Source organism: Hippopotamus amphibius, chromosome 12 (assembly GCF_030028045.1).
Source record: "Hippopotamus amphibius kiboko isolate mHipAmp2 chromosome 12, mHipAmp2.hap2, whole genome shotgun sequence".
NCBI lineage: Eukaryota > Metazoa > Chordata > Mammalia > Artiodactyla > Hippopotamidae > Hippopotamus > Hippopotamus amphibius.
Window position 1 is genome coordinate 1,415,010 of NC_080197.1, and position 23,082 is coordinate 1,438,091.

Sequence of the window (23,082 nt, forward strand, 5' to 3'; positions counted from 1 at the left end):
CGCTCAGGACGGGTGATCCCTGTCCCCAGGGAGCTCCTGGCCTGGGGAAGAGGACCATAAGCGTCTCATCTCAGGAAGGTCCCGGGCTGTAGGTCTCATCAGGGCCAGTTCCCCCCAGGACACATGGCAGTGCTGGCTGTCACGGCTGGGAGAGGGGAGGGTGCTACTGGCCACTCGTGGGTGGAGACCAGACATGCTGCTCAACACCCCACAGCACCCAGGAGGACCCTGCAGGGAGACGTCCGGCCCAGGATGCCAGGGGGCGTGATCTAGGGCTTCGAAGGGCAATGGCCCATCTGAGGGGGCCGTAGGTCAGGGAAGGGCTCTCTGAGGAAGGGACACTGTCACGCAAGGACCAGTCCTGGGAGGTGTCACCCCTTCACCTTGGTCATCCTGAGCCCCTGCAGCCTGCAGAGAGGAAGACGGGGTCTCGCTCTCTGCTGGGGGAGGCAGAGGCAGGCCGGGATCTGGTGCCAGGCCAGGGATTCCGGAAGGTGGAGGGCGGCCTCTTCCCCACCCCTCCTCCCAGGCTCCCTGCTCCCAGTAGCCTGGTCCACCTTTCTCCCCCGGGGTGGGCAGGGGATGGGGGCTTCCGCATTCCGGTGGAGATGGGGGTGGAGATAGGGAGGCCCTGAAGGCGGCCTGCACCAGCCTCCTGCAGGGCCCAGACAGCCTCCTGACCCCGACCGGAGGCCGGGTGCACAGCGCCGGGGGGGGGGGGGGGGGGGGGGGGGGGGGGGGGTCACAGCACTGGAGACAGGCAGCGACCACGTAGCCTCTCTGATCTCCAGCCTCCTGTCTGTGAAATGGGCTTCTGTGGGCATGAGATCAGGTACCTGCTCAGCACCAGCACGAGGGCCCCAAACGGCCGCTCCCTGAAGCCCCCGGTGTGTGGCACAGAGACACAGTGGCACCGAGGGACTGGGGTCAAAGACAGGCCAGAGGACCGAGTAGCCCCATTGGCCCAGGGCCCAGAGAGGTCGTGCCTCTGACCTGAGGTCACACAGCAAGCCCCGGAAGGAGCACAGAGGCAACAGGAGACCAGGCTCCGAGGGAGGGACGACGCTCAACTCCCAGCCTTCACCTCCCTCACTGCCGACCCCCGGGGGAACCAGGCACAGAACCCCAGAGCCCCTCCGACAGGGAGACTGGGCTCCCAGGAGACCCCGCCGCCGCCGGAGCCCAGCACAAGCCTTGCATGTCTCCTGTGTTTGCATTCTTCTAGGAGCTATCTCCCCGCAAGAGCCCAGCACAAATGTTTTGTAAATTTTGAAACCTGAGGCAAACAGAGGCCTGGAGCTGAGCCCACCCACCACCCATACGTCTCCACACGGGCGGGGGAGGCCCCAGCAGGGGGCCTCAGGGGACCTCCTCGGCCGGCCCATCGCTCTCTTCCCCACCAGCCAGGACGGAGCCCTGGGTGGGCGGGATGGGAGCCCAGCCGGTGGTCCCTCCGCGCCCCCCACATTTCCATACTCTCAGGCCTCCTCTTATGAAATTGGGGTGACAGGAGATGGAAGCAGTTGGCGTGTCACTGGCATTTGGAGCACTGGTGGCCCTGGGGGAGCCCCGGGGCTTGGGTTTCGCAGCCAGGCCCTGAGGCACGAGCCTGCAGGCTGACCTACATGTGACCGAGGGCCCCGCGGGCGCTCAGGGGAGACGGGGTGAGTCCGTCTCCTGTTTAGGGTTGAGTGTCTTGGGTTCCCCGCAGCCCTAAACGTGGGCCTGTGCCTCCCCAGCGCTCGTGGGAAGCCCGGGAGCAGCTGGCGAGTGTGGCCCAGCACCCAGAGGTGACCCTGCCTCTGGCATCGCCACCTGCCGGCACCCACGCCCGCCTCGGCCGAGCTCTGCCTGCTCAGCCTCCCCGCCCCTCCCGCACCTGGGAGAGGCCAGAGGCCCCGGTGGGCCCCAAACTGCCGGCTCCTGGTTCCAGCAGCTTCTTCACAGAGCCGGCCACGCAGGCCTGGTGTGGTGGCGGGTGTGGCCCTGCCGGGCGCCCGAGTGCCTGGGCCCCTCCCTCTCGCTCACCCACTGGCGGCTGCTGTGCAAAGCGCTCCCACAGACCTTCGTGGACGGGCTTTGTGTGGCCGTGTCCCCAGGCATGGGGCTGTGGGCCCACAGGGACGCCGTGTTTCGTCTGCCGGGGAGCACCAGGCCAGTCCCACGGCCGCACCGGCTGCGTCCCCACCAGCGGCAGCAGGGACCCGACCCCCAGCATGCTCCCCTGCACTTGTCACTGTCTGATGCCTTCACTCTGCGCTCTGGCCCTCAGGCCGCAGGAGAGGAGCAGGCAACGGGGCCCAGGTGTCCTGGCAACCCGCCACGACTGCCCGGCACCTGCTCAGCACGGGGCCCGGGATGTAAAATAAATAATAATAAGATGAAATGAAATAAATAAGAATATTAAATAGTTGTTGAATGAGGGAAGGAAGAACGTACCCCCAGAGCTGGGCGCTGTAGGGTGGGCCCAGAGCTGGGCGTGAGAGGATTCCTGGTGGCAGGTGTGGCTTGTGCAAAGGTCCTGTGGTGCAAGGGGGCACTCAGCATTTGTCAGGAGGACAGGGAGGCGGGAATGCCGAAGGCAACAAGGAGGCAAGGGCAGCTTGAGACACGACAAGGCAACTTGCCTCTGAAAAGCCACCTGAGGGGACAGAGAGGAGGGACCCAGAGTGGGTGGGTCTCAGGCCCCGGGCGGCATCCCGGCCACGGCTCCCGAGGGCCCCACCTCGCCCCTCCTACTTGGCGCTGGCAGAGACGTCCGGGCTCCTGCCAGCCCAGGGGACGTGCCAGCCCGGACCACAGAGGACCGGCGGCGCAGCTGCTGCCCCAGGCCTCCTCCCCCTCCCCCGGGCCTGGTGGCCTGGCAGCCCTTGACCTTCTGCTGCAGGCCCTCGGAGCACGTCCTGGACAGACACACCGCTGTTGACCCCTCCCCATGTTGCCTGAGCGCCCGGCCCGGCCCGCAGCAGCAGCACCGAGCCTCAGTGTCCCCGAGAACCTGCTGGCGAGGTGCACGCACACGGCAAGGGGCCGGGGCCCGCGCCCTGGCCCCGGGCATCTGGTCGGGGAGGCCCCACAGCCTCTGCTCACCTGGACGGCAGGGCGACGAGGCCCCCGCCTCCCACGCGCGCCTGAGGAACGGCTGCACGGGGTGCCGTGTGGGCCCTTGTCCCCCCTGCCTGTGGCCTGGGGCAGCGGACGGCGGTGCCCCCCGGACGAGGCCGATGCCGCCTCCACGTGCCGCGTCTCAGGGCCGTGTGGCGGCTGAGGGGCCCGAGAGAGCTGTGTCCCCAGCAGCCAGCCCACTCCAGCAGGACCCTGCGGCCAGAGCGTCCCAGGTGGGCAGACAGGCCCTGCTTCTCCTAAGGCCCCAGGAGACGTGGGGGAGGGGGTGCCTGAGGGCTGCGGAGCTCGGCAGGTCCAGGGCAGCCGGCGGGAGGAAGAGAGACAGAGGGAAAGAGAGAGAGGGCCGCGAGAGGATGAGAAGCCCAGAGAGGGAGCCGGTCAGAGAGGGAGAGGCGGGGGTGGTGGAGGGAGAGACGGAGGGCGGAGGAGGGGGCGGCAGGGCAGGGAGGCTAGTCCGCAGGTGCCGGGGCGCCCGTGCTGCCCGGCGCTGGGGCTGGGGGTGCTGATGCCGGGCGGGGCCCGTCCCGGGGGCGGAGGGCCAGTGGCCTGGCTGGTCAAGGCCAGAGCGGGGGCTGCTGGCCCCGGGCCCCGCAGGCAGGGAGAGGGCTATACCTGGTGTGGTTTGGGTGGCGCCGGGAGGGGCAGGCTGACCTCAAATCTCGCCGCTCTTGCCAGGGTGGCCGACCCCCCGGGTTCATCACAGGGCCCCCAACCAGATGTCCCAAATTAGGGAACTGTGGGCCCAGGAGGCTGGGGCCGTTTGAGCCACTCCCAGAGGTGGGCCTGCTCCGGCCCAGGGCACAGCCCTGCATCCCTGCCCTTCCCGTGGGATCAGATTCCTCCTGGGCAGCGAGGCTTCCTGGCCATATAAGGGCGTCTGTGGGCACCTCTCAGAGAAGCTGCAGAGCCCTCACCCCGCGGGAACCAGAGCTTGGCCGGGCCCCCAGGGACGGAGGTGGGGGAGGGGGTCTGCTGGAGATGGGTCCTGTGAGGGAGGAGGTCGGGGAACCCTGGGCCCCCGGGAGCCCCCCGCGCCCCCACCTGTTTCCTCCAGGGCTGCCTAGTCCCAGTACAGAGCAGGGAGGTGGTGAGCGTGGGGGTGGGGGCGTACTAGGGACCAAAGACCAAATAGGATAAAAAATGACGCTGCACAGACGTTGGCCGCACGGGTGTCCGATGTGGACGCCGCGGTCCTGGGCGGTGGGGGGTGGGGGTGGGCGGTTCAGTGACGGATGTAAACTCTAGCACTGCCTTCTTCCGGGGTCGCCCCACGTGCTCCCCACACATCTGGGATCAAGAGGCCTGGACCCCCAATTTCACACCCTAGCAAAATGCTGGGAGGTACCCTGATGGGGTCCTTCCTCAAGGGAGGTGCCTGGGTCTGGGGTCCTAAGAGCAACCTCACTACTGAACCAGCCCCTGCCTTTGCTCTCTGGAGATGGTACATCTCCAGGGAGGTCCCAGGCCCCCTCCCCAGCCCACCCCCTCCCCCGAGGCTGGGGCCTGAGATGTGTTGCTGAGGTTTACCCCAGGGTTGGGTCCAGGGGGGTGTCTGGTGAGCCAGGGAGGGGGTGATGTCTTGCAAGGATGCAGACACCGGGGCCCATCACGGACGGCAGCCCCTCCCTACACCCCTTTCCGCGGCAGGCGCTGCCTCTCCTTCCAGCTTGCCGACCCTGGGCCAGGAAGGGGCCTGGGCCACCGCAGGGCAGCTTCCTCCAAACCCCTGCCAAAGTCGCAGGGCCCTTCACAGCCTGGACCGACCTGCGGGGGGTAAAGCCTAGAGGCCGTTCCTCCAAGCAGCGGGCACTCTCCGGGCGCCTCCTCCTCGCCAGGCCTGGGGATGTGGCAAGATGGACAGGCAGCGCGCAGGTGAGCTTGGCTGTAATGAAATGAACGCAGCTGCGGCCGAGAAAGCAGGCCAGGCGCATACCTGCCGGCTCTGGGGCGGTGCCTCGAGGCCCAGGCGGTCAGACAAAGGGGCAGGGGCTCTGTTGTGTCCTGGGCAGAGGGAATAAGGCCAAAGTCCCCATGAGATGGTGGGGGAGGGAAGGCTGGAGGCTCTGCGGACTGGCCAGGCAGGCGGGCGGAGCTGGGAGGCTCCACAGGGCCTGGGGGCTGCGGTGAGGGCTCTGGCTTGTATCATGAGACAAGCAGCAGCCAGGTTGGCCTGGGAGGACATGGGGTGAGGCACACGTGCCAGCCCAGGGCCCAGGCCCCGCAGGCACCTGGCACCGTAGCTGTGATTGTAAGGGTTCCAGCCCACAAGGTGACCGGCCTGCTTCCTTCCAGCTCCTGCTTCCTTCCAGCTCGTGGCATACATCACAAAGCCTGGCGTCCCCACGTCAGCGGGGCGGGGGTGCCCCTGCACTCAGCTGGAGATGCTGAGGCCACAGGGGGTGGGGGCCAAGCTGGACCCCCGGACCCTGGAGTCCTGCCAGGGCAGGGCTCTCTGCTCATCGACAGCACCTTGACCACCCCATGGAGAGTCACAAAGCCCCACATTTCTGAGCATCCCGGGGTTCACATGCTTTTTTTTTCTAATAAATTTATTTACTTACTTATTTTGGCTGCATTGGGTCTTCGTTGCTGTGTGCAGGCTTTCTCTAGTTGTGGCAAACGGGGGCCACGCTTCGTTGCGGTGCGCAGGTTTCTCATTGCAGTGGCTTCTGTTGCAGAGCACGGGCTCTAGGCACGTGAGCTTCAGTAGTTCTGGTTCATGGGCTCAACAGTTCTGGCTCGTGGGCTCTAGAGCGCAGGCTTGGTAGTTGTGGTGCACGGGCTTAGTTGCTCCATGGCATGTGGGAGCTTCCCGGACCAGGGAGCAAACCTGCATTGGCAGGCGGATTCTTAACCACTGTGCCACCAGGGAAGTCCCTCATGTGCTTTTTATAGGGCCAGGCTTGCCCGTCTAGGACGCCAGTTAGGAAGGAGGTGACCTGTGGAGAGCCCAGGACCTGGGGGCTGGCCAGCCCAGGCCAGTGGGCACCCTGGGGGTTGGCCTGCGAACTGGGCACACAGCAGGCAGAGGTGGACCCTCCGGCTCCGGGCTTAGAGGCTCCCAGACAAGGGCCTTGGCTGGGCAGCACGGGGGTCAAACTCATCCGTTCCTCGCTGGGATCAGCCCAAAACCTGGCGGCCTCCAGTGTTTCCCAGAGGCCACACGCTGGAGGCCTGGATGGGCCCAGAGGCGGCCCAGCTGGGAGACAACACTTCTTCCAGAGCATCAAGGGGGCTGTCCCCAGACCCTCCGCAGCCGGGAATGCTGGGACTCCGGCCCGGCCCCAGCCCGCTGGTGCCCGTTCAGCTCATGGAGGCCTGTCCTCTGCCCTCCGGCCTCCAGCCCTTCCCACGGACCGTGCCAGCCCAAGGCCAGGGGAGGGCTCTGGGCTGAGCAATGGCCCAGAGGCCGGGAGCTCTCCCAGCCCCAGATCTGCTGGGTTTACAACCTCCTAATGAGGCATCCTCTCAGCTGTGGGGCCTCAGGGTGCCCAGCGGCTCTGCGTCCTCCCTCCCCACCCCACCCCCACAGGACTGGGCCAGGCCGGGGCTGCCAGGCCACCAGCATCAGCTTCACTGCCTGCCTCATGGATAGACGGACAGACAGACAGACAGATGGACAGGGACACGTTCTCACCAGCTGGGCTCCCTGGAAGGCATCAGAGCAGCCCTGGGGGAGGGAATGCAGCCTCAGATATTCCAAACCACAGCCTAGCTTCTCCCGAAACCTCTTCCTGCCGAGACAAACGCTCCCGTCAGGAGCAGAGAGCTCCGGGTTTCCCCTTCGACGTGCAGCTTCTCCCAAGGGAGCGGCCCCCCCGCCCCCGCCCCGTGCAAGAGCTGGGCTCCGGGACAGACAGTCACGCACAGTCCTCTGTTCCTGATCGTGACACGAGGATGCGACGTGAGCGTTGCGAGGGGTGCCCCACGCAGCTGCTACTGCAGAGGCTGTGGTCACGGCTCTGGCTGAAGCAGGTGGGCCGTGGCCTGGCCTGCTGGTCCCCACAGCTGCCCTGCAGATGGGACTCAGCAGGGGCTCCTGGGGATGCCATTAGCGTCAGGGTAGCCGCTCAGGTGAGAGGTGCTGTCCTGAGGGCAGGCTCCCCTGGCCCAGGCCACACCCACAGGGGCCATTCCCCAGGGCTTGGGGGAATCGGCCTGACACCCCCTACCCAGGCCCAGGAGCACCTCTTCCCCCCTCAGGCCACCACCTGTGTCCGACCTCCCGCAGGTCCCAGGGCTCCTGTTACCCTGGGGCTGGGTGGGGAGGAGCTCTGGGCTGGGGGGTCACCCCGAGCAGCGTGGCCGGAGCCTGGCAGGACAGTGGCTGTCAGGCTGCCTCCGAGCCCCTCCCCCGTGAGCTGACCCCAGCCACCCCCCACCTCCGGGGCTGTGGATTTAGGACAGGAGACTGCCCCAGGGGAGGGGGGCACTGCATGAGGGACCCGTACCCCACAGATGCCCAGTACATGCGGGAGAAGAAGATGAGTGACCGTCCAGCTCCTTCCCCCTTGCTGACCACATGCTCTTGACTGACCCCTGGACCTTGGAAACTGACCCTCTGTTTCCTAATTCCTAAGTAGGAAAGGTAGCTGGGAGGCCCAGGAGTCAGAGCACGATGGGAGACACACTCGCTGGGCCGTTTGGAAATGACGGGCTGGAGTGTGACGTGGGCAGCAGGCGTGAAGGTGGGCAGAGAGGGGCCTCCATCCCCCTCCCTGCCGACGCGATGGCCTTCCCCGAGAACCGCACCCGGCAAGAGGCCAGCCTGTAGCCCGGCTAGAATAATACCTCCATCCTCCACGCCGCCCTGCTCCTGCCCCAGCTGGGCACATAAGCTGGCACAGGGTGGGGACAGGTGGGCCCCTCACCCAGCCCCTTTCACCACATCCTCCTCTGCCCACTTCACCCCGCCCCCCCACGCCCGGGCCACCAGTTGCTGGGGGCAGCTGTCTGCTGGGAAGTAGCTCGCCCAGGATGAACCCTCCCCGCGCTGGATGCTCGGCTGACTCAGCGCATTCTCCGGCAGCAGCCCCTCCCTCATGCCTGCTCTGTGCCCTCGGACAGTGGAGGCCTGGGGACAGCGGAAGCCTGGTCGCTAGGAGGCTCGGGGGGCTCCCACCCCTCACCTCTCCCCGCGGGCCCCTCCACAGGAGTTGGGAAGCCGACCTGGGGGGTGTGGAGGGGGGAGGTTTCCAGCCCCAGCCCCCAGGCTGCCAGGTCCCCAGCTGTCAAGGGGCTGCCAGGGGTCAGAGTGCGCTGCTGTGATGTGTGTGTCTGGGGGACCTCTGGGCAGTAGGGAGGGCGGGGTGGGGAAACGCTGCTAGTGCCCAGGGGCAGCTCTCTGCCGGTTCATCCCAAGGATCATAGATTAGCTGGTGAGCTGGCCGGGCTGCGGGTACTCCGGATTCCTGCCTGTCCTCCCGCCCCTCCCCCCATCCAGGCCAGCCCCTCCCCCTCGCAGAGCTTCTCCCCCTCCCCCAGGTGGAGTTAGGGAATTGCCCAGGAGCAGAGGAAGAGGGGAGGGCAGGGGAGGGGAGAGGAGAGGGAGGACCATCCCACTGCCTATTTCTCAACTCTAAAGAGAAGCAGCCGTCCAGCCCCTAGGGATTCAGGACTTGCAGGAGGCCAGGGACAGCCGGGAAGATGTGGCCAGTGGTGCAACCTTCAGAAAACAGCTGCTGGGGCAGGACCCCCGCCAGGACCAGCTGGCTGCCACCCCTCGCACTTAGTTGGCTCCCCAGGACTGTGCAGGGGGTCTCACGCGGGACAGACACCCGGCGGCCTGGCTCATAGACGGTGGGGGGGGGGGGGTAGCTGCCAGCCCGGCAGCTGCGCCCGCCTCATCAGGGCTTCCCTTGAGGCCGATTCGGGCCAAGAGCCGGAGGGGAGGAGACCCAGTGGCCGAAGCCACCCAAACACAGAAACAGCTGGGACACAACCTCAGCTCAGGCCTCTACGTCCAATTCCATTTCCCCCATCCCATTTCCCCAGTGCCCTGGGCCGCCTGCCTGAGTGGGAGGGTTTAACTGGCAGACAGAGGTGGTGGGGCCCACAGTGCCGCACAGCAAGGGACCCTAGGCGCAAGGGTGGGCCTACCCCCTCAAAGCAGGTGCTCAAGAGGTGTCCTCCTGGCACTCACGGAGCTCCATGGGTCCTGCCTCTCCGGATCCAGCTCCCTATTTTCGAGCATTCTTAAGCCAAACCTTGGGGAGGCAGGAGGCAGGTGGGGTTGAGTCTGACCTGGGCCCCCCCAGGGAAGCATGCAGTCCTGCAATCAGGGACTCCCCGTCCCTCTGCAGATTAGATTCCCTCCGGGGCCCCTTCCCACCGCCACTCACAGCGGACAGCGCACCTTGGCGCACACCTGCTGGATGGGGCAGATACGGGGGCCAGCATGAGGGGTGAAAAACCGAGAGCCGCCGGGGAGAGGCGGCGAGGCTGCGCTGCGCGCCGGAGTTCAACCCCCTGAACCCCGGGGCACCCCAGCGGCCCGGCTCCCAGGCTGCGGTCGCTCGGGCGGCTCTGCCTGTCCCGGGGTTGCGCGTGGGGCCGGGCCGGGCTGGACCCGGGGCGAGCGTGCCCGACTCCCGGCCGCGGCGCCCGGCCGCCGAGAGGTGCCCACAGCGTTGGGGCAACAAGGAGCGGAGCCGCGGGACGGGGCGGCGCGGCCGGGGCGCGGAGGGCGCGAGGGGGCCGCCCGGGACCGGGAGCCGCGGCCCGGCCCGAGGCCAGCAGGTGCCCTTCCGGGAGGCCGGCCGGGCCGGGGTCCCAAGGGTTAAGGCGGCCGCCGCCCCTCCCCCGGCCTCCCCGCCCCCCCCTCCCCCTCCCCGGGGCGCGGGGCTCGGGCGCCCGGGCGGGCCGGGGCGGGGCCTGACGTCCGCGGGCGGAGCGCGCCGGGCCGGGCCGGGCGCCGCAGACCCGCCGGGCCCCCGCCTCGCCGCCGCCGGCCGAGCGGGAAGATGGCGAAGCTGGGCGCGCGGTGCCGCGCTCCCCGGGCCCCCGCGCCGCTGCTGCTGGCCGGGCTGGCGCTGCTGGGCGCGGCGCGGGCGCGGGCGGCGGCGGGCGGCGGCTTCAGCCTGCACCCGCCCTACTTCAACCTGGCCGAGGGCGCCCGCATCGCCGCGTCGGCCACCTGCGGCGAGGAGGCCCCGGCGCGCGGCGCCCCGCGCCCCGCCGAGGACCTCTACTGCAAGCTGGTGGGGGGCCCCGTGGCCGGCGCGGACCCCAGCCAGACCATCCAGGTGAGCGCCGCCCGGGGCCCGGGCTCCGGGACTCCGGCCCCCGCCGCCCGTCCCGACCGCCCCGGTTCCTCGTCTCGGGGGACGGACGGGACCCCCCCCGCTCGGCCCCCCGGGCTCAGCCAGAGCCGTGCGCGTCCCAGCGGGCAGGCGGGACGCGGCGGACCCGGGCGCGGCCGGCACCGGGCGAGTTCGGCGGGCCGGAGGGGCGGGGCGGGTGCCCGGTCCCCGGCGGCCCCAGGTCCCGGGATCCCGGCGGGGGCGGGGCTTGGCCTCCGCGGCCGGCCGCCTGGGGGGGGGGGGATGGGGGTGGCGGGGCGCCCCGCCTTCCCCCGGGACGGGCTGGAACCTGCCGGCGGCGGGGTGCGGCGGGGATGGGGGCGGGAGAGGCTAGGCTCTGGAGGCTCCCGCTCGGCGCAGAGGGCTGCGACTGGCGCCACGGCGGGCCCAGGGCGTCGGGGGGACCCTCCAGGTGGGAGGGGGGCCAAGGCAGGGATGTCTCACTGCGGACGGGAACAGGGCGCTGAAGTCAGGGGCAGCCCCTCGGCCTGGGGGGACACCCGCGCTGGGCCCAGCCTCCCACCCCTGCGGAACCTTAGGGAGCGTCTGGGGGCCCCAAGGCTGCTGTAACCTGAGCCTCGGCCTCCAGGGACTTGCCACCTTCCGGGTAGGAGAGGCTGGGGGAGGGGAGGAGGTAGCTGGAGAGTAGCGTGCCGGGGGTGGGGGGGGGTGGTGAAGGAGGGGCCAGCCCACTCCCCTTGCCGCACCCTGGTGGGGGGCAGTGAGGAGGGGTGAGGGGGCCCTGGTGCTGCGGAGCGCGTGGACGGCAGTGTCGCCTCCCTCAGGCTCCTCAACACGCCTTTCTGGGCTCGTGCCGTCCTGGAAGCCCTGCACAGCTGAGCGGGAGGTCTCAAACCCACTTTCCAGGTGGGGAGGCTGAGGCCTCTAAAGCCAGACCGGGATCTGGCTGGGGTGAGCAGGGCCGACCTGGGCCCCCACCGCAGCCGGTTAGTGCCTCTGGGTGACATCCAGGGGGCCAGGTCAAGGGGAGGCGCGTGCGCGGGGGTCTCCAAAGCCCCCGCCACCCCTTCTAGATGCTCGGCGGGGATCCTGCGGGTCATCAGAGCAGGCTTCAGGCCCCCCGCTGCCTGGCCCGGGTCGCTGAGGGGGCGCTGCTGCAGGAGCCGCCGTTTATCACCTCCTGGTGGGGCTTAAAGGAGCGGCGCGGGAGCTGGTGGCCTGGGGTCAGAGGCCTTCTCCTTAGCTGCGTGCCTCCCCTCCCAGCCTCAGGCTCCTCATGTGTAAAATGAGAGCAACAGGAGGGCCGGCCTCACTGGAGGTTGTGAGCTTGGCCTGAGGGACCTGGGAAACCCTCTGTCCCACAGTCACCGCTTAGCAACTGGCAGCGGGCCGTGCCGTTGCAGGCGAGGGGGCCCTGGGTGAGAGCTTCAGCCCTGCCCTCCCAGCTCACAGTCCCGCAAGTTAGAGCTGAGACTCCCTCTGAAACTCTGCAGCGCTCAGCCATCGCCCCATTGCTGGGGCAGAAAGACCAGCCAGAGGGACCGACGGCCAACCGTGGTCAAGTCGCTGGGCCCCCTGGAGCCTCTGCCCTGTCCTCCTTGGGGACGGGGTCTGCTCACCGCCCTGCTTCCTGCGGGGTTGGTGATAGGGCCTTGCCCGCAGACACGGGAGCTGAGTGGCGGGGCGCACCGCTCTGCCCAAGAGCCCGTTTGGTGGGTGGGTCAGGGAGGACGTGGGGCCCCAGGCTGCCGGCCAGCAGCTCCCAGGGGCCCCCTGGGGGAGATGGGACAGAAGCTGTCTGGGGGCGTGCCACCTGGGGTGGGCGCGAGGCGGTCCTGTGGGCAGGTGGGGCAGGCAGAGGGCACCTTGGGAACCCGGCCCTGTGACTTCAGGTGGGCACGGGAGGAATTCTGGGCTGGCCGCAGCCCCGCAGGGGAAGTCGGGGGGTCGGCTGCCAGCGTGGTGACTCACTGGGAGGGGAAGTCCTTATCACTGCTCCTTGCTTCCTCATCCCTGCCTGGACCCTCCTCTGCGGAGGGCGGGGGGGAGCCTGGTTTCCCCAGCCCCATCCGCCGCCGTGTGCCCAAGTCAGGCGGAGAGGTCAGCAGGGAGCACGTCGCTGTCGCTGAGCAGCCCGCGGTGGCCACGTGGGGAGTGGCGTCCCCTCCCCCTGCTTCTCTGGGTGGCCCTGAGCAGGCACTTCCCTTGGCTCTCTTGACCAGGGCAGGCTTCTCTGAAGGCCCGCCACTCCAGCCAGATGGCCCTACCCGGGTGACCTCCTCCGAGAAGCCGCCCAGCCCCACCAGGCCCCAGAGAGCTCTCACGCTCGTGCTTAGGGGGCTCCCTCTCTGGGCCTCAGTCAATGCCAGCTCTCCGTGAGCCTCGCTGAGCCCCTCCTCTGCTCACCCTCTGGGGGCTCCCACAGGCCTGGGAGCCAGAGCCCGGGTTCCAGTTTGGGGCTCACCACCATTTAGGCTGGTGGTGTGGGCTGCACAGACGGTGCCCCTTTTCTGGGGGTCCTCCAGCCCCTCTGCGTGGCGGCTCTGGGTGGCGGCCTCAGGGGTGCAGTGAAGAGCAAGGCGGGTGCGGGGGGCCCCCCGCCCCCAGGGAGGCAGTAAATGGAGAATTCCTAATAGCCAGGCAATTCCGAGTGTCCTGTGGTGGAATAGAGCGGAGGGCTGGGGGGTGTTGTCAGGTCAGCTTCTTGGGTGGTCTAGAGCTCTGGGACCCTGCTGAGGAGGTGACAGCTGAGCTGGAGGACGAGAGATCAGGGTGCCAAGGCCCCAGGCGGGAACAGGGTAGAGTTGGGGTCACCCAAAGCCCCCAGCACGAGGGGTCCTGGGAGCCCCCTGGATGGGAGGCTCGGTGCCGGGTCTGCCGTCGTTTGGCCCGCCATCCCGGGCGCGCTGTGGAAGCCGGGGGCAGGTGTGTCGGGGAGGCAGGGGCGCACCACGTGTGTGTGGGGGCTCGGGGCCCTGTGTGGCTGCCGGGCCTGGGCGTGGGGGCAGGGGATCTCCCACGCTCCCACTTCCAACTCCTAGGACGAGGTCTGGCCCCCTGGGAGGCTGGGAGGGCTGGAGTGGCCGCATTTCCCAGACACGGCCTCTCCGGGCCTCAATCAATGCCAAGTCTCCGAGGGCCGCCTTTGTGTGCGGAGGGACAGCAGGTCTGGTTTCCTCTGGGGTGGGGGGTTGGGCTTCCACTAGGCCAGCAGCCAGGGCCCAGCTCTGCCCCCTCCCCGCCCCTCCCCCCAAGCTTCCAGCACCTGCTCTGCCCCCGTGGAGACAGCAGGCCAGGGCCATGCTGGGGGCCCCCCCCCGTCCCCCCAGAGGACAGGGGCCCGGCAGGTGGCTGAGCCATGACAGAAGCGGCTGCCAGGCCCCGCCTGGGCTCCGTTCATCCTCCAGCAGCCGAGGCAGGTGCCGGCGTTGCCCCCACTCTTCAGATGGGGGCACTGAGGCTCAGCCGCGGCCACGACCTGGCCCGGGCCCAGGGCTGGGAAGGGGCAGAGCCAGGAGGTCCAGGCCTCGTCTGCCGGCCATCCACGTGCCTGCACTCTGGGGCTGTCCCCACAGGCCGCCGGGACGCCTTCATTCTGCCTCTCTGGAGACCCTAATCCAGATGGCTCTGGGGAGAGCCTGGCGGGGAGGTTTGGGGGCGGGGCACACATCAGGCCTGGGCCTTGGGTCTGTAGCCCCACCTTCCTCCCTTTCTGGGTCCCCACCCCGGCTGCATCCTGTGCAAGCCCTTCTCAAGGCCCCTGCAGTGGCCAGTGGTGTGGGGGGGAGAACCTTACCCCCTGACCAGCCCCTTGCCCGGTCTCTTATCTCCTCAGCTCCAGCTACATTGGCCTTCTTGCTGTATACTCCGTGTTTGTTCTTTCTGCCCCAGGGCCTTTGCACAGCCAGCCCCTCTGCCTGGAGCACACCCCCCCTTATGGCGTAGGCCTCAGCTGCCACCTCCTCAGGGAGGCCCGCCGTGATTTTCCCACCTGTGTGGGTGCCCTTCTCCTTCCCTGCTCTCCTGTTTCCTCTGTGATGGGTGTGAACGTCTCTCACAAGAGCCGTGTCCCAAGTTGAGAATGCAGTTGGCACTCTGTATTTGCCACGTGAATGAGTGACTGGCAGACACGGGTCCACAGATTGGGGGTGGGGCCAGCGCGATGGGGTGGGAGGGTGAGTGGCGTGGGCAGGGGGTCCCGGCCCTTCTCGGCCATCTGACCGCCCCTCCCCCATAGGGCCAGTATTGCGACATCTGCACGGCTGCCAACAGCAACAGGGCGCACCCCGCGAGCAATGCCATTGACGGCACAGAACGCTGGTGGCAGAGTCCGCCGCTGTCCCGTGGCCTGGAGTACAACGAGGTCAACGTCACCCTGGACCTGGGCCAGGTACAGTTTCTTTCTCACCTGCCACAGCCCGACCCCCGCGGAAGGCGAAGTCTCCAGCCAGAGTGAGCTTGGGAGGCTGGGCACAGACGGGCGCAGACAGGCTGCCAGGGGCAGGCCCAGCGCGACAGAGGCGTGGCAGTGGGCACCTTCCGTCAGTTTTCTCAGCATCCTTGTGGTGCGTGGGGTGGGGGCCAGATGGGGGGCTCACCCGCGGGCACATGGAGAGTTAGGGTGAGGGGCGCCGCGGGGACAGCACGGAGGTGGGGCTGAAACGCGGTGAGCCCGGTGCCCCTGGCCTGGAGCCCTGGTGTTTACTCTGAGGAATTCCTCTGCAGGGAGCCAGGCTCCGCTGGCGGGAGTGGGAGGGCCTTCAGGAATGCAGAGGAGGCTGTGGACGTGGACATTCCTAGGATACCTGTGCTGTAGAGGCCACCGAGGGGTTCGCTGTTCCTGCCTAGGCCCCCCACACAGGCGGGGGGGTCGGGGAGGGGGAGGCATCTCCCAGTGACAGACGAGCCCCCCTTGGTGGACCCGGACTGGGTCAGACTCACACAGGCCGCGTCTCACTCCCCATGTGACGTTAGGTGCCTGGCCTTGGTATCCGGGCCTGTGAAATGGGCCCGCAGTCCTGTGGCCTCCTTGGAGGGTCGGGGGGAGGGGCCGGAAGATGAGGCGGGCCTGGAAGCAGCCTGCTGCAAGGTGGACCCTTCTAGACACCCCACCCCTCCCTGCTCACGGCGCCTGGGAAGGAGCACTGGACCTTGGGTCCAGAGGCCTGAGTCCAGGTGGGCTTTGCCACCGTCACGGGGCGGGACCTGGTGGGTCTCTCCTCTGTGCTGAGCTCCCATCCCGCGGTCGTCCTGAGGGCACCCGAGGAGAGGGGGTGGAGCATCTCCTGTGAGCCCGGCTGGAGCTGGGAACCCTGCGGGCAGGTTCAGGGGGACAGTACTGGAGGCCTCTTGCCCGCCACCTGGAGACCTGCCGGCCTGGCCTGGTGGGCGGGTGAGCCGTGAGGGAAGCGGTTCAAGTCCCAGTACGTGGCCCGGGGTTTCCTGGGGGCCGCAGGTTCGCTGTGAGGCCCTGGGAGGGGCTGCCCGTCGTGGGCCCTGCCTGCAGCTCCGGAGCTGGGGGTGCTGCCCGGCCCAGGCCTGGGAGGCGCTGGGCCCGTTGCCCTTCCGCTCCCTGGGCTTTCACGGCACCTGTGCTCTCCTTTCCCCCGGTGCCTGGGAGGGACCTCAGCAACCCTGTGTGCCCCCAGGGGAGGGGAAAGTGGATTCTGTGCCTGCCCCAGGGTCGTCAGGGGAACTCGTGCCGGGCTGCTGGGTCCTTCTCGTCCCTCTTCCTCTGTGGATAAGCCTGGCCAGGCTAGGGCAGGGCAGCAGCCCTCACTGGGCGCACAATGGCCTGGTCTCCATGACAACCCCACAGTGCCCTCCCGAGGGGCAGTGGATGGGGCTGGGGAGGAGCTCGGACGGCACGCGGCGCCCCCTGGTTCTGCGGCCCCCCGAGCCTCGGTGTCCGACACGCGTGAAACGGGCCGGAGACGCTGAGGCAGGCGGCGTGTTTGCTTTTTAGACTGGGCCTGGGCCGGAGAGAGGGTTTCACTGTGTGTACATCCTGCCTCACCAAGCCTCAGTTTCCCCAACTGTAAAATGACACAAATGGGAAAGGGGCCCTTTCCAGCCCTGTTTGGGGGGAGACTGACTCACCCATCCACTGAGCCATTCTTCCTCTCTCCCTGCCCCCACTCTGCCTTGCTTTTTGCTACCCACCCACCCATCCACCTAACATCCATCCACCCACCCGACATCCACCCACCCACCCAACCACCCGACATCCACCCACCCACCCGACATCCACCCACCCTTTCCTCTTCCCATCCGCTCATCCCTCCCCTCTGTCTTCCCCGCTTTATTGACTTAACAAAGCCGCAGCCTCGGTTGGGCCAGCCAGCCTGGGTTGGGGTGGGGGCTGGGGAGCACGGGGAGTGCCCACCAGTGTGCTTTAGAGTTGGGTGGGGCGGAAGTGCCCAGTTTCCAGCTCCGGGGGCGAGCGCTCTCTTTCCGGGAACGTTTGTGGGCCACTGTGGAATTCCAGAGGAAACTCCCACATTCACCACCTTCCCTTTCATTGTGCCTTCCTGGGCCACTGCACGAGGACTGGGTCCCTTCAGGGTGCCCTGCTCGTGGGGGTCGGGGACAGAGACCAGGTCCTGCGTTCGCAGGAGCCCCACGTGGGGTGGGAAGTGGGGACTCTGGAGGACAGAGGTGGCGCAGGCTGGAGCACTGGGGGGAGGCGTTTTGGAGGAGTGGGCCTGATGTGTGCTGCTGGCCCTCACGGGGACGCTGGGCTCTGCACCCTCAGGTGCCCCCAGGTCTGGCGATGGGAACAGCCGGGGCCCTGCCGTCAGACTGAGGATGTCCCCAGGCCGGGCGGGACCCTCTGAGCACGCTCCCTGGTGCAGATGGGGAGAGGGGCCGAGTGGGAGGGGCCTGGCTGAGCTAGCTCGGCCTGGGGGTTCCTTGCTTTGGGGCTGGGCCGTCCTTCGAGGGGTGGGGCTGGGGCTTCGGTCAGGAAGGCTGCTGAGCGGGCAGCAGGGCTGGGCACTCCCACTGCGGCCGGCTGCCAGGGGCCTTTGTTCTCGGATCTGGAGCGGATGCCCCAGGAACGTGGGGCGGGGTGGGTGGCGGGGGCAGCTGGCCCTGGGCATCAGGAGGACTTCCTGCCCCGGGGAGAACAGAGAGCACTGCGTGCAGCTCCTCCTCACCCCTGGGGGATGGAGCCAGGGCTGGTGGGGCCTGGTCCCTGCAGCGTCCGTCTGTCCTGGTGCCTCGGGAGCCCTCTGTCCTCCGGTCACACCTCATCCTGCTCTGACCTTCCCAGTGGGGGGGGGCCATTGGACCCTCTTCCCCCCATTTTGCAGATGGAGAAACCGAGGCCCCAGGAGCAGCGTCCTGGCCAGGAAGGGCATGGCGAGGTCCAGGCCTTTGTTCCTGCCCTGCTCACCACGTGGACCTTGGCAAGGAACCCTCAGACCTGAGAGAGCCGAGCTATAGGTCTGAGCCTTGCAGGGTGCCGGCCTCGGAAGGGGCTTCTCCAGGGCAGGAAGGCTCCACGGCTGGTGACGGAGGGGGCACTTTCCGAGTCCCAGCAGTGGCCCGCGTGGGGTCTCCCAGGGACCAGTAGGTTCTTACCCATCTCCTGTCTCCGGAGCCTCACCTGATCACGTACCCAGGTGGTCTTAAGGAGCTGGGCAGGGTGAGTTGGGGCTGGCTCTGGGGGTTCCCCCCCCAGACACCCCCTGGTGGCCTGTCCGTGGGGGAGGGGCTCTCCCTAGCAGCCACCCCTCCCCTGCGGCTGCAGCCCTCATTCCCCAGATGCAGGTGCGGCCTGCACATCCCCTCCGGCTGTGGGCTGTGCTCCCTCCTTGTGCCCTGGGCGGGGCGGCCCTTTGTCCCAGCCCTGAGAGGCCAGGGCTGGAGGAGAGCGGGTGGGGAGGTGAGAGCGGGGGCTGGGCTGGCAGTGGGCTGTAGGCTTGGGGGTCGGGTGTGAGGGCAAAAGTGTCAGTTTGGGGGTCTAGCAATGCCAGGGTATGGGGTTTGCCTTCCCCGGGGGACAGCAGTGAGGCAGGGAGGGTGCCAGCTGCGCCCCCACCACACGAGGGGCCGAGCAGCCCTAGGGAGACAGCGTCAGGGTCGGGGAGAGGCCGAGCTCGGCGGGGCCGGGCCGCCTGTGCCTCACTTCCCTCTGGATGGCGGGCGGGGGGAGCACCCGCCGGGGCCTTTGCGCCTCGCTGAGGGCCCCGGGCACGCTGGCTGCTTCCCCTGCCCACCCCGGTTCCGGGCTCGCACCCTCCGAGCTGGCCAGCCTGGGGCTCCCCGGGCAGGCCTCCTGGTCCTGGCGAGCCCGCCGGGCCGCTGGGTGATGAGGTCGCGGTCGCTGGCCTGGCTGGCCTGGCTGTCCAGGCCCAGCTGGGCGCTCGGCCATGTGGCCAGCGCCCCAGGAGGGTCAGCGGGGTCGCTCCAGGGAAGCGGCAGGAAGTGTGGCCGAGGCTGGCCAGGCTCTGGTTACAGAGCCCAGCGGCCAGGAAAGGTGTGGGGCTGGGCCGGACGTGGCCCCTTGCCCTGGGCTCCCTGGGGGAGGAGAGCGTGGGGGTCCGGGACGACCTCCTGGGGGGGTCCGCAGGCCGGCACAGGCCCCATCTCTCCTCGTGGGAATCACGAGACCCTCCCTCCGCGCGTCTCTTTGCTCGGAGGATGCGGGGCCAGAGGGGCTGCCTGCTTCTGGGACTGGGGGCCGTGCATCCTCGGTCCCACACACGCTGCCGCCGCCACACTGCCTCCGCCCTCCTGGGCGCACCACATGCCCCCGCCACCTCGCCCTGCCTCCCGCCGGCTCTGGTGGCCCCCAAACCTCCTGTTTTCTTCTGTTTTTAAACAAATGCTATGGCGTTGGCTTCTGGAGATACAGCTCGTACCCGAGACTAAACTGTTTAGGTGTTGGGGCCCCCTTGGGGTAAACTCCACTTCCTGTGGCCCGGAGCCAGGCCACAGGGAGGATGGGCAGGTACTGGGCTTGAAAACCCGCTTCAAGGCAGGGGGCTCAAGACAGCCCCTGGGTGGTTTGGGGTTTCTGAATCCCCCCAGGCCCAGCTCTGTGGAGGTGCTGGGCCACGCTGGCATTTGCCCTTCACTCTAGCTGGTGAGCTCCTACAGAGCCGTCAGAGCCCTTCCACCCCCACCCGATCCCTGGAAGTCCCCCCCCACCCCCACCCCCCGCTCTGCTCCACACACCTGTGTGTTGGGCGCCTGACCCCGCAGAGTCAGGGTCCTTGGGGCCTCTGCCTGCCCTCTCTGCATTTCCGAGTTTTATTTTTCTTTCCAGTGGTGGCTTTCCCACTCTGGAGTCGCATCCACATGTGGCCTGTTGTGTGGGTGGCTGTTCTCGTTTACTCAGTTGGGGGCCTGAGCAGGCACGCCCACCACCCCGGTCCCCCGGCTGTGGCATTTATCTTTATCGAGGTTTCCAGATGGGGTCTCTGCAGAGGGGGCAAACCTGGGGATCTTGGGTCAGTTGGATTCAGCACACAGGGCCTTGAAGGCCAGCCCAGCAGTCTGGAGTGGGGGCCCAGGAGGTTGGGAAGGTGGCCCGGATGCCTGGTCTAGGAGGGGCTTCCTGCCTCCACCCGGCCACGGCCCGGGACCCTGGCCCGTCCCCGGGAATCGGCACGGGGCCCTGCTTCCTGCGGGACCAGGGCTGAGTCACAGGCTGCCTGGTGATTCATGCCGCCCGGCCCAACGGCGGGGGGCTGGGCCCCTCCTTCCCCAGCACGGGGGCACAGGGCCTGGCCGGGCGGAGTGCGGCGTGTCGGCCCTGATGACCTTGTGCTCGGGCTCCAGCCTCAGCCTCGTCCCTGGGACGTGGGGTCCTGAGTCCAGGAGGCTGCCGACCAGCTGTCACGCCTGCCCCCCATCCCTGGGGCTACAAGAGACCCTCCTGGGGTCTGCGGCCCGGGTCTCCCCCCCGGCCCAGCCCACGTTTGCTGCCCTCCCCACGCCTCGGCCCTGGACGCCCGAGTGTGCGGTGTGGCTCTGGGTGCCCTCTGTGGCGTCCCTGCCAGGTGGCTGCCGGCTTCTGCCTGCCTCCGGGAACAGGTGACCTCTTCCTTTTCACGCCTGCCTGAGCCTTCACACCATTATGAAAGGCCCTGTGCCCTGGCCCTTGGTCTCTGTCTTCTGCTCTTTGTCCCGCTGCCCCACACCCACCCAGGGCCATTGAGCCACTGAAGCCCTGGGCCCCCAGCTCCGGCCTTGGGGCGCTCCCGGCTCCCGCCACCCCCCGCCAGGCAGCAGTCACGGGCATGTCCCCTCCGAGGTCAGGCTGGGTGTGGGGCCGGGGTTGGGGGGGTGCCGTGGCCGAGAGGCGGGTCCGGCTGCTGTCCTGGAGACGTGCCTGCCCCAGAATAGCCAGATTTTTAAAAATAACTCGGGAGGCTTTTGTTTGGCTTTTGCTTTAAAAGACTTTTTTTCCTCTTGCGCAGAACTCTGTAGCAGCGGGAAAGGTCAGCCCGAGTTGGCAGCTGAGTGGAGCCGAGCGGGCGGGGTGGCGTGGGGAGGGCCGTGTCCAGGGAGGCCGGGGGTCTGCAGCGGCTCCCGGGCGGTGCCCACGGCGGCTCTGTGGCCCTGGGAGCCGGCACCAGGTCGGGGACAGGTGGGGAGAGCGGAGCGCGTGGCTTCCCGTCCCTCCAGCCTGGGCCGGGGCCCCTGTGTGACGGCCAGGTGACCAGATGCACAGAAGGCGAGGGTCCTCCTTGGAGCACCCGGCGTGCCGGGCCCGGGGAGGGAGTGTCCACGCTGCCCGCGTCCTGCCTGATTAGCGTCTTCGAGTCAATATTTGTGCAAGTGCTCTCAGCTGGGAAAAATGCGACCAGCCGGCCGGCCTGGGGGAGGGACAGAGCTGGCCAGCGGAGGGTGCAGCCTGGTGGCCTCACTCAGGGAAAAGCGGGGGTGGGCGCCAGGGGCTCAGCAGGAGGCTTTAATCCCCTCTGGGGTCTTCAGTGGGAGCCGTGCTGCCGCCCCCAGAGCAGCCTGTGTCCGCATCCACGGCACACCGCGGCCCCCCACCCCGCCATGCCCCCCTTTCTCACGAAGACCCCTTCTGGCACGGGGGGCATCCGAGGTCCCCAGGGCTCCCTGGAATGCCTGAGGGCTGGCCAAGGTGCCTGCTGGGTGGAGGGTCCGTCCCCCTAGAGGCTTGAGCCCCTCCCCTGACTGGGCAGGGCGACGTGGAAGCTGACCTCAAGGCCTGGCAGTGGGTGAATAGGCCCTCACCTCCCCCCCCAGCCAGGGAAAGGCCACTCTGGGCCTGACTCGGGCCCTCCCCGTAAACCCCGGGCCTTCCGGGAAGGGCAGGGCTCAGAATGGGTGTGTCTCAGGGTCCCGGGACCTTCCGCCCCCCTGCCCCCCCCCACCCCACCCGGCTTCTCAGCAGCCTGGCCTCCTGAGGGCTGGGGCCAGAGAGGTTCCTCCCCTGTCCCCCTCGAGGGGGTCACCACAGCTGCTTCAGGCCAACCAGGGACTGGGGACTGATCAGGGGTAGGGCCTTGGGCGGCCCTGGAGGGCACCCCTCTTCTGCCGCGTGGGGCCCTAGCGCGGGGCCTGGCTGGCGGACCAAAGATCAGCCGGCCTGGGGCAGAAGTCCAGAGCAGCGGCCAGCGGGAGGGACCCTGCTCCCTTGGGCTGGACAGGGCCCCACCGAGGGGATGGGCGTGGCCTGAGGTGTGACGCTGCCCTCAAGGCTGGCGGGCAGTTCACAGCCCCGCTGGGGGTGCGCCTGTGTGCAGGTGTGACGTGGAGGTGCGGGCTGGGGGTCGGGGTGGAGGGGCGCCGTCCACAGGTGGTGTGCTCACGCGCGGTGTCTCTGCCTGCACTCTCCCTGTGTGCAGACTGGGTGCCCAGGTCTCCCACCAGCCCTGCCCTTGTCTCTTTGGAGCCCACACTTTGCGTGCAGAGCCCAGCCTGGACGACGGCCCCGTCTTCAGCTTTGGGGCCAATGTGGGGGAAGTGGGGAGGGGTTCCAGCCCTCACTGCTCACCGGCCCTCAGAGCAGTGAGGGCTGGAAACCTCCCTCCCACCCCCGTGGTCACCACGTGGGGCAAACTGAGGCTGGGTGGGCACCAGGGTGCCGCCCCCAGAGGCGTGTGGGGTGGTGCGCAGCCGACGAGCAGTCTGCTCGGGTGCCAGCCCTCTCGGGGGTCTCAGGGGCCCATCATTGAGGCCACAGGCTGGGCAGGGGCCTCTGCCTGAGCCCGAGGGCTGTTCTCAGTGGCCCCAGAACCCTTTCCTGGGGGCTGTGCCAGGTGGGGCTGGGGCCCCCACGCGAAGACCTACCAGGCTGCAGGGCCAGGGTGCAGTCAGCCGAGGAGGGCCCCCCAGGCAAGCCCCCAGGGGCACAGGACACATCCGCAGATGCTGACCTCCGGCCAGGAGAAGAAGAGAGATGAAGGGCGGGCCCCTCCTTGGGAGTGAGGTCAGGCCAAGACCCAGGGAGACAGCGGCAGAGGTGGACCTTGGAGGGGGTGCTGGGCGCCTCTGGAAGAGCAGCCTCCCACTCTCTCCGCCAGGTGCTGCCTCCTGGGCTGGCAGGGTCTCCTGGCCCAGCTCTGGGAGGCCCGTTTTCACCTGTCTCCCCTGTGGGCCTCCTGACAGCGGCAGGCCGAGGCTGGGCCCTGGTTGCTCCTGCCCCTACGGGCTGCTCAGTGGGTGAAACGGGCGAGTCCTGAGCTGGCTGAGGAGGATGGGGGTT

General features: G+C 68.3%; 1 protein-coding gene across 2 annotated transcripts in view; it reads left to right on the forward strand.

Annotated features, from left to right (window-relative positions):
- The first annotated feature begins 10,060 nt into the window (after positions 1-10,060).
- The window catches only part of LAMA5 (laminin subunit alpha 5), a 50,688-nt gene continuing 37,666 nt past the window's right edge, over positions 10,061-23,082 (forward strand). The window contains exons 1-2 of one of the 2 annotated variants that reach the window (XM_057701159.1): positions 10,061-10,370; positions 14,626-14,778. In XM_057701159.1, coding sequence (XP_057557142.1) covers positions 10,089-10,370; positions 14,626-14,778 — 435 coding nt within the window. In that variant the 5' untranslated portion in view covers positions 10,061-10,088. Of the gene's footprint in view, positions 10,371-12,900; positions 13,314-14,625; positions 14,779-23,082 lie in introns of those variants that run through there. The other variant, XM_057701160.1, reaches the window with a different exon arrangement.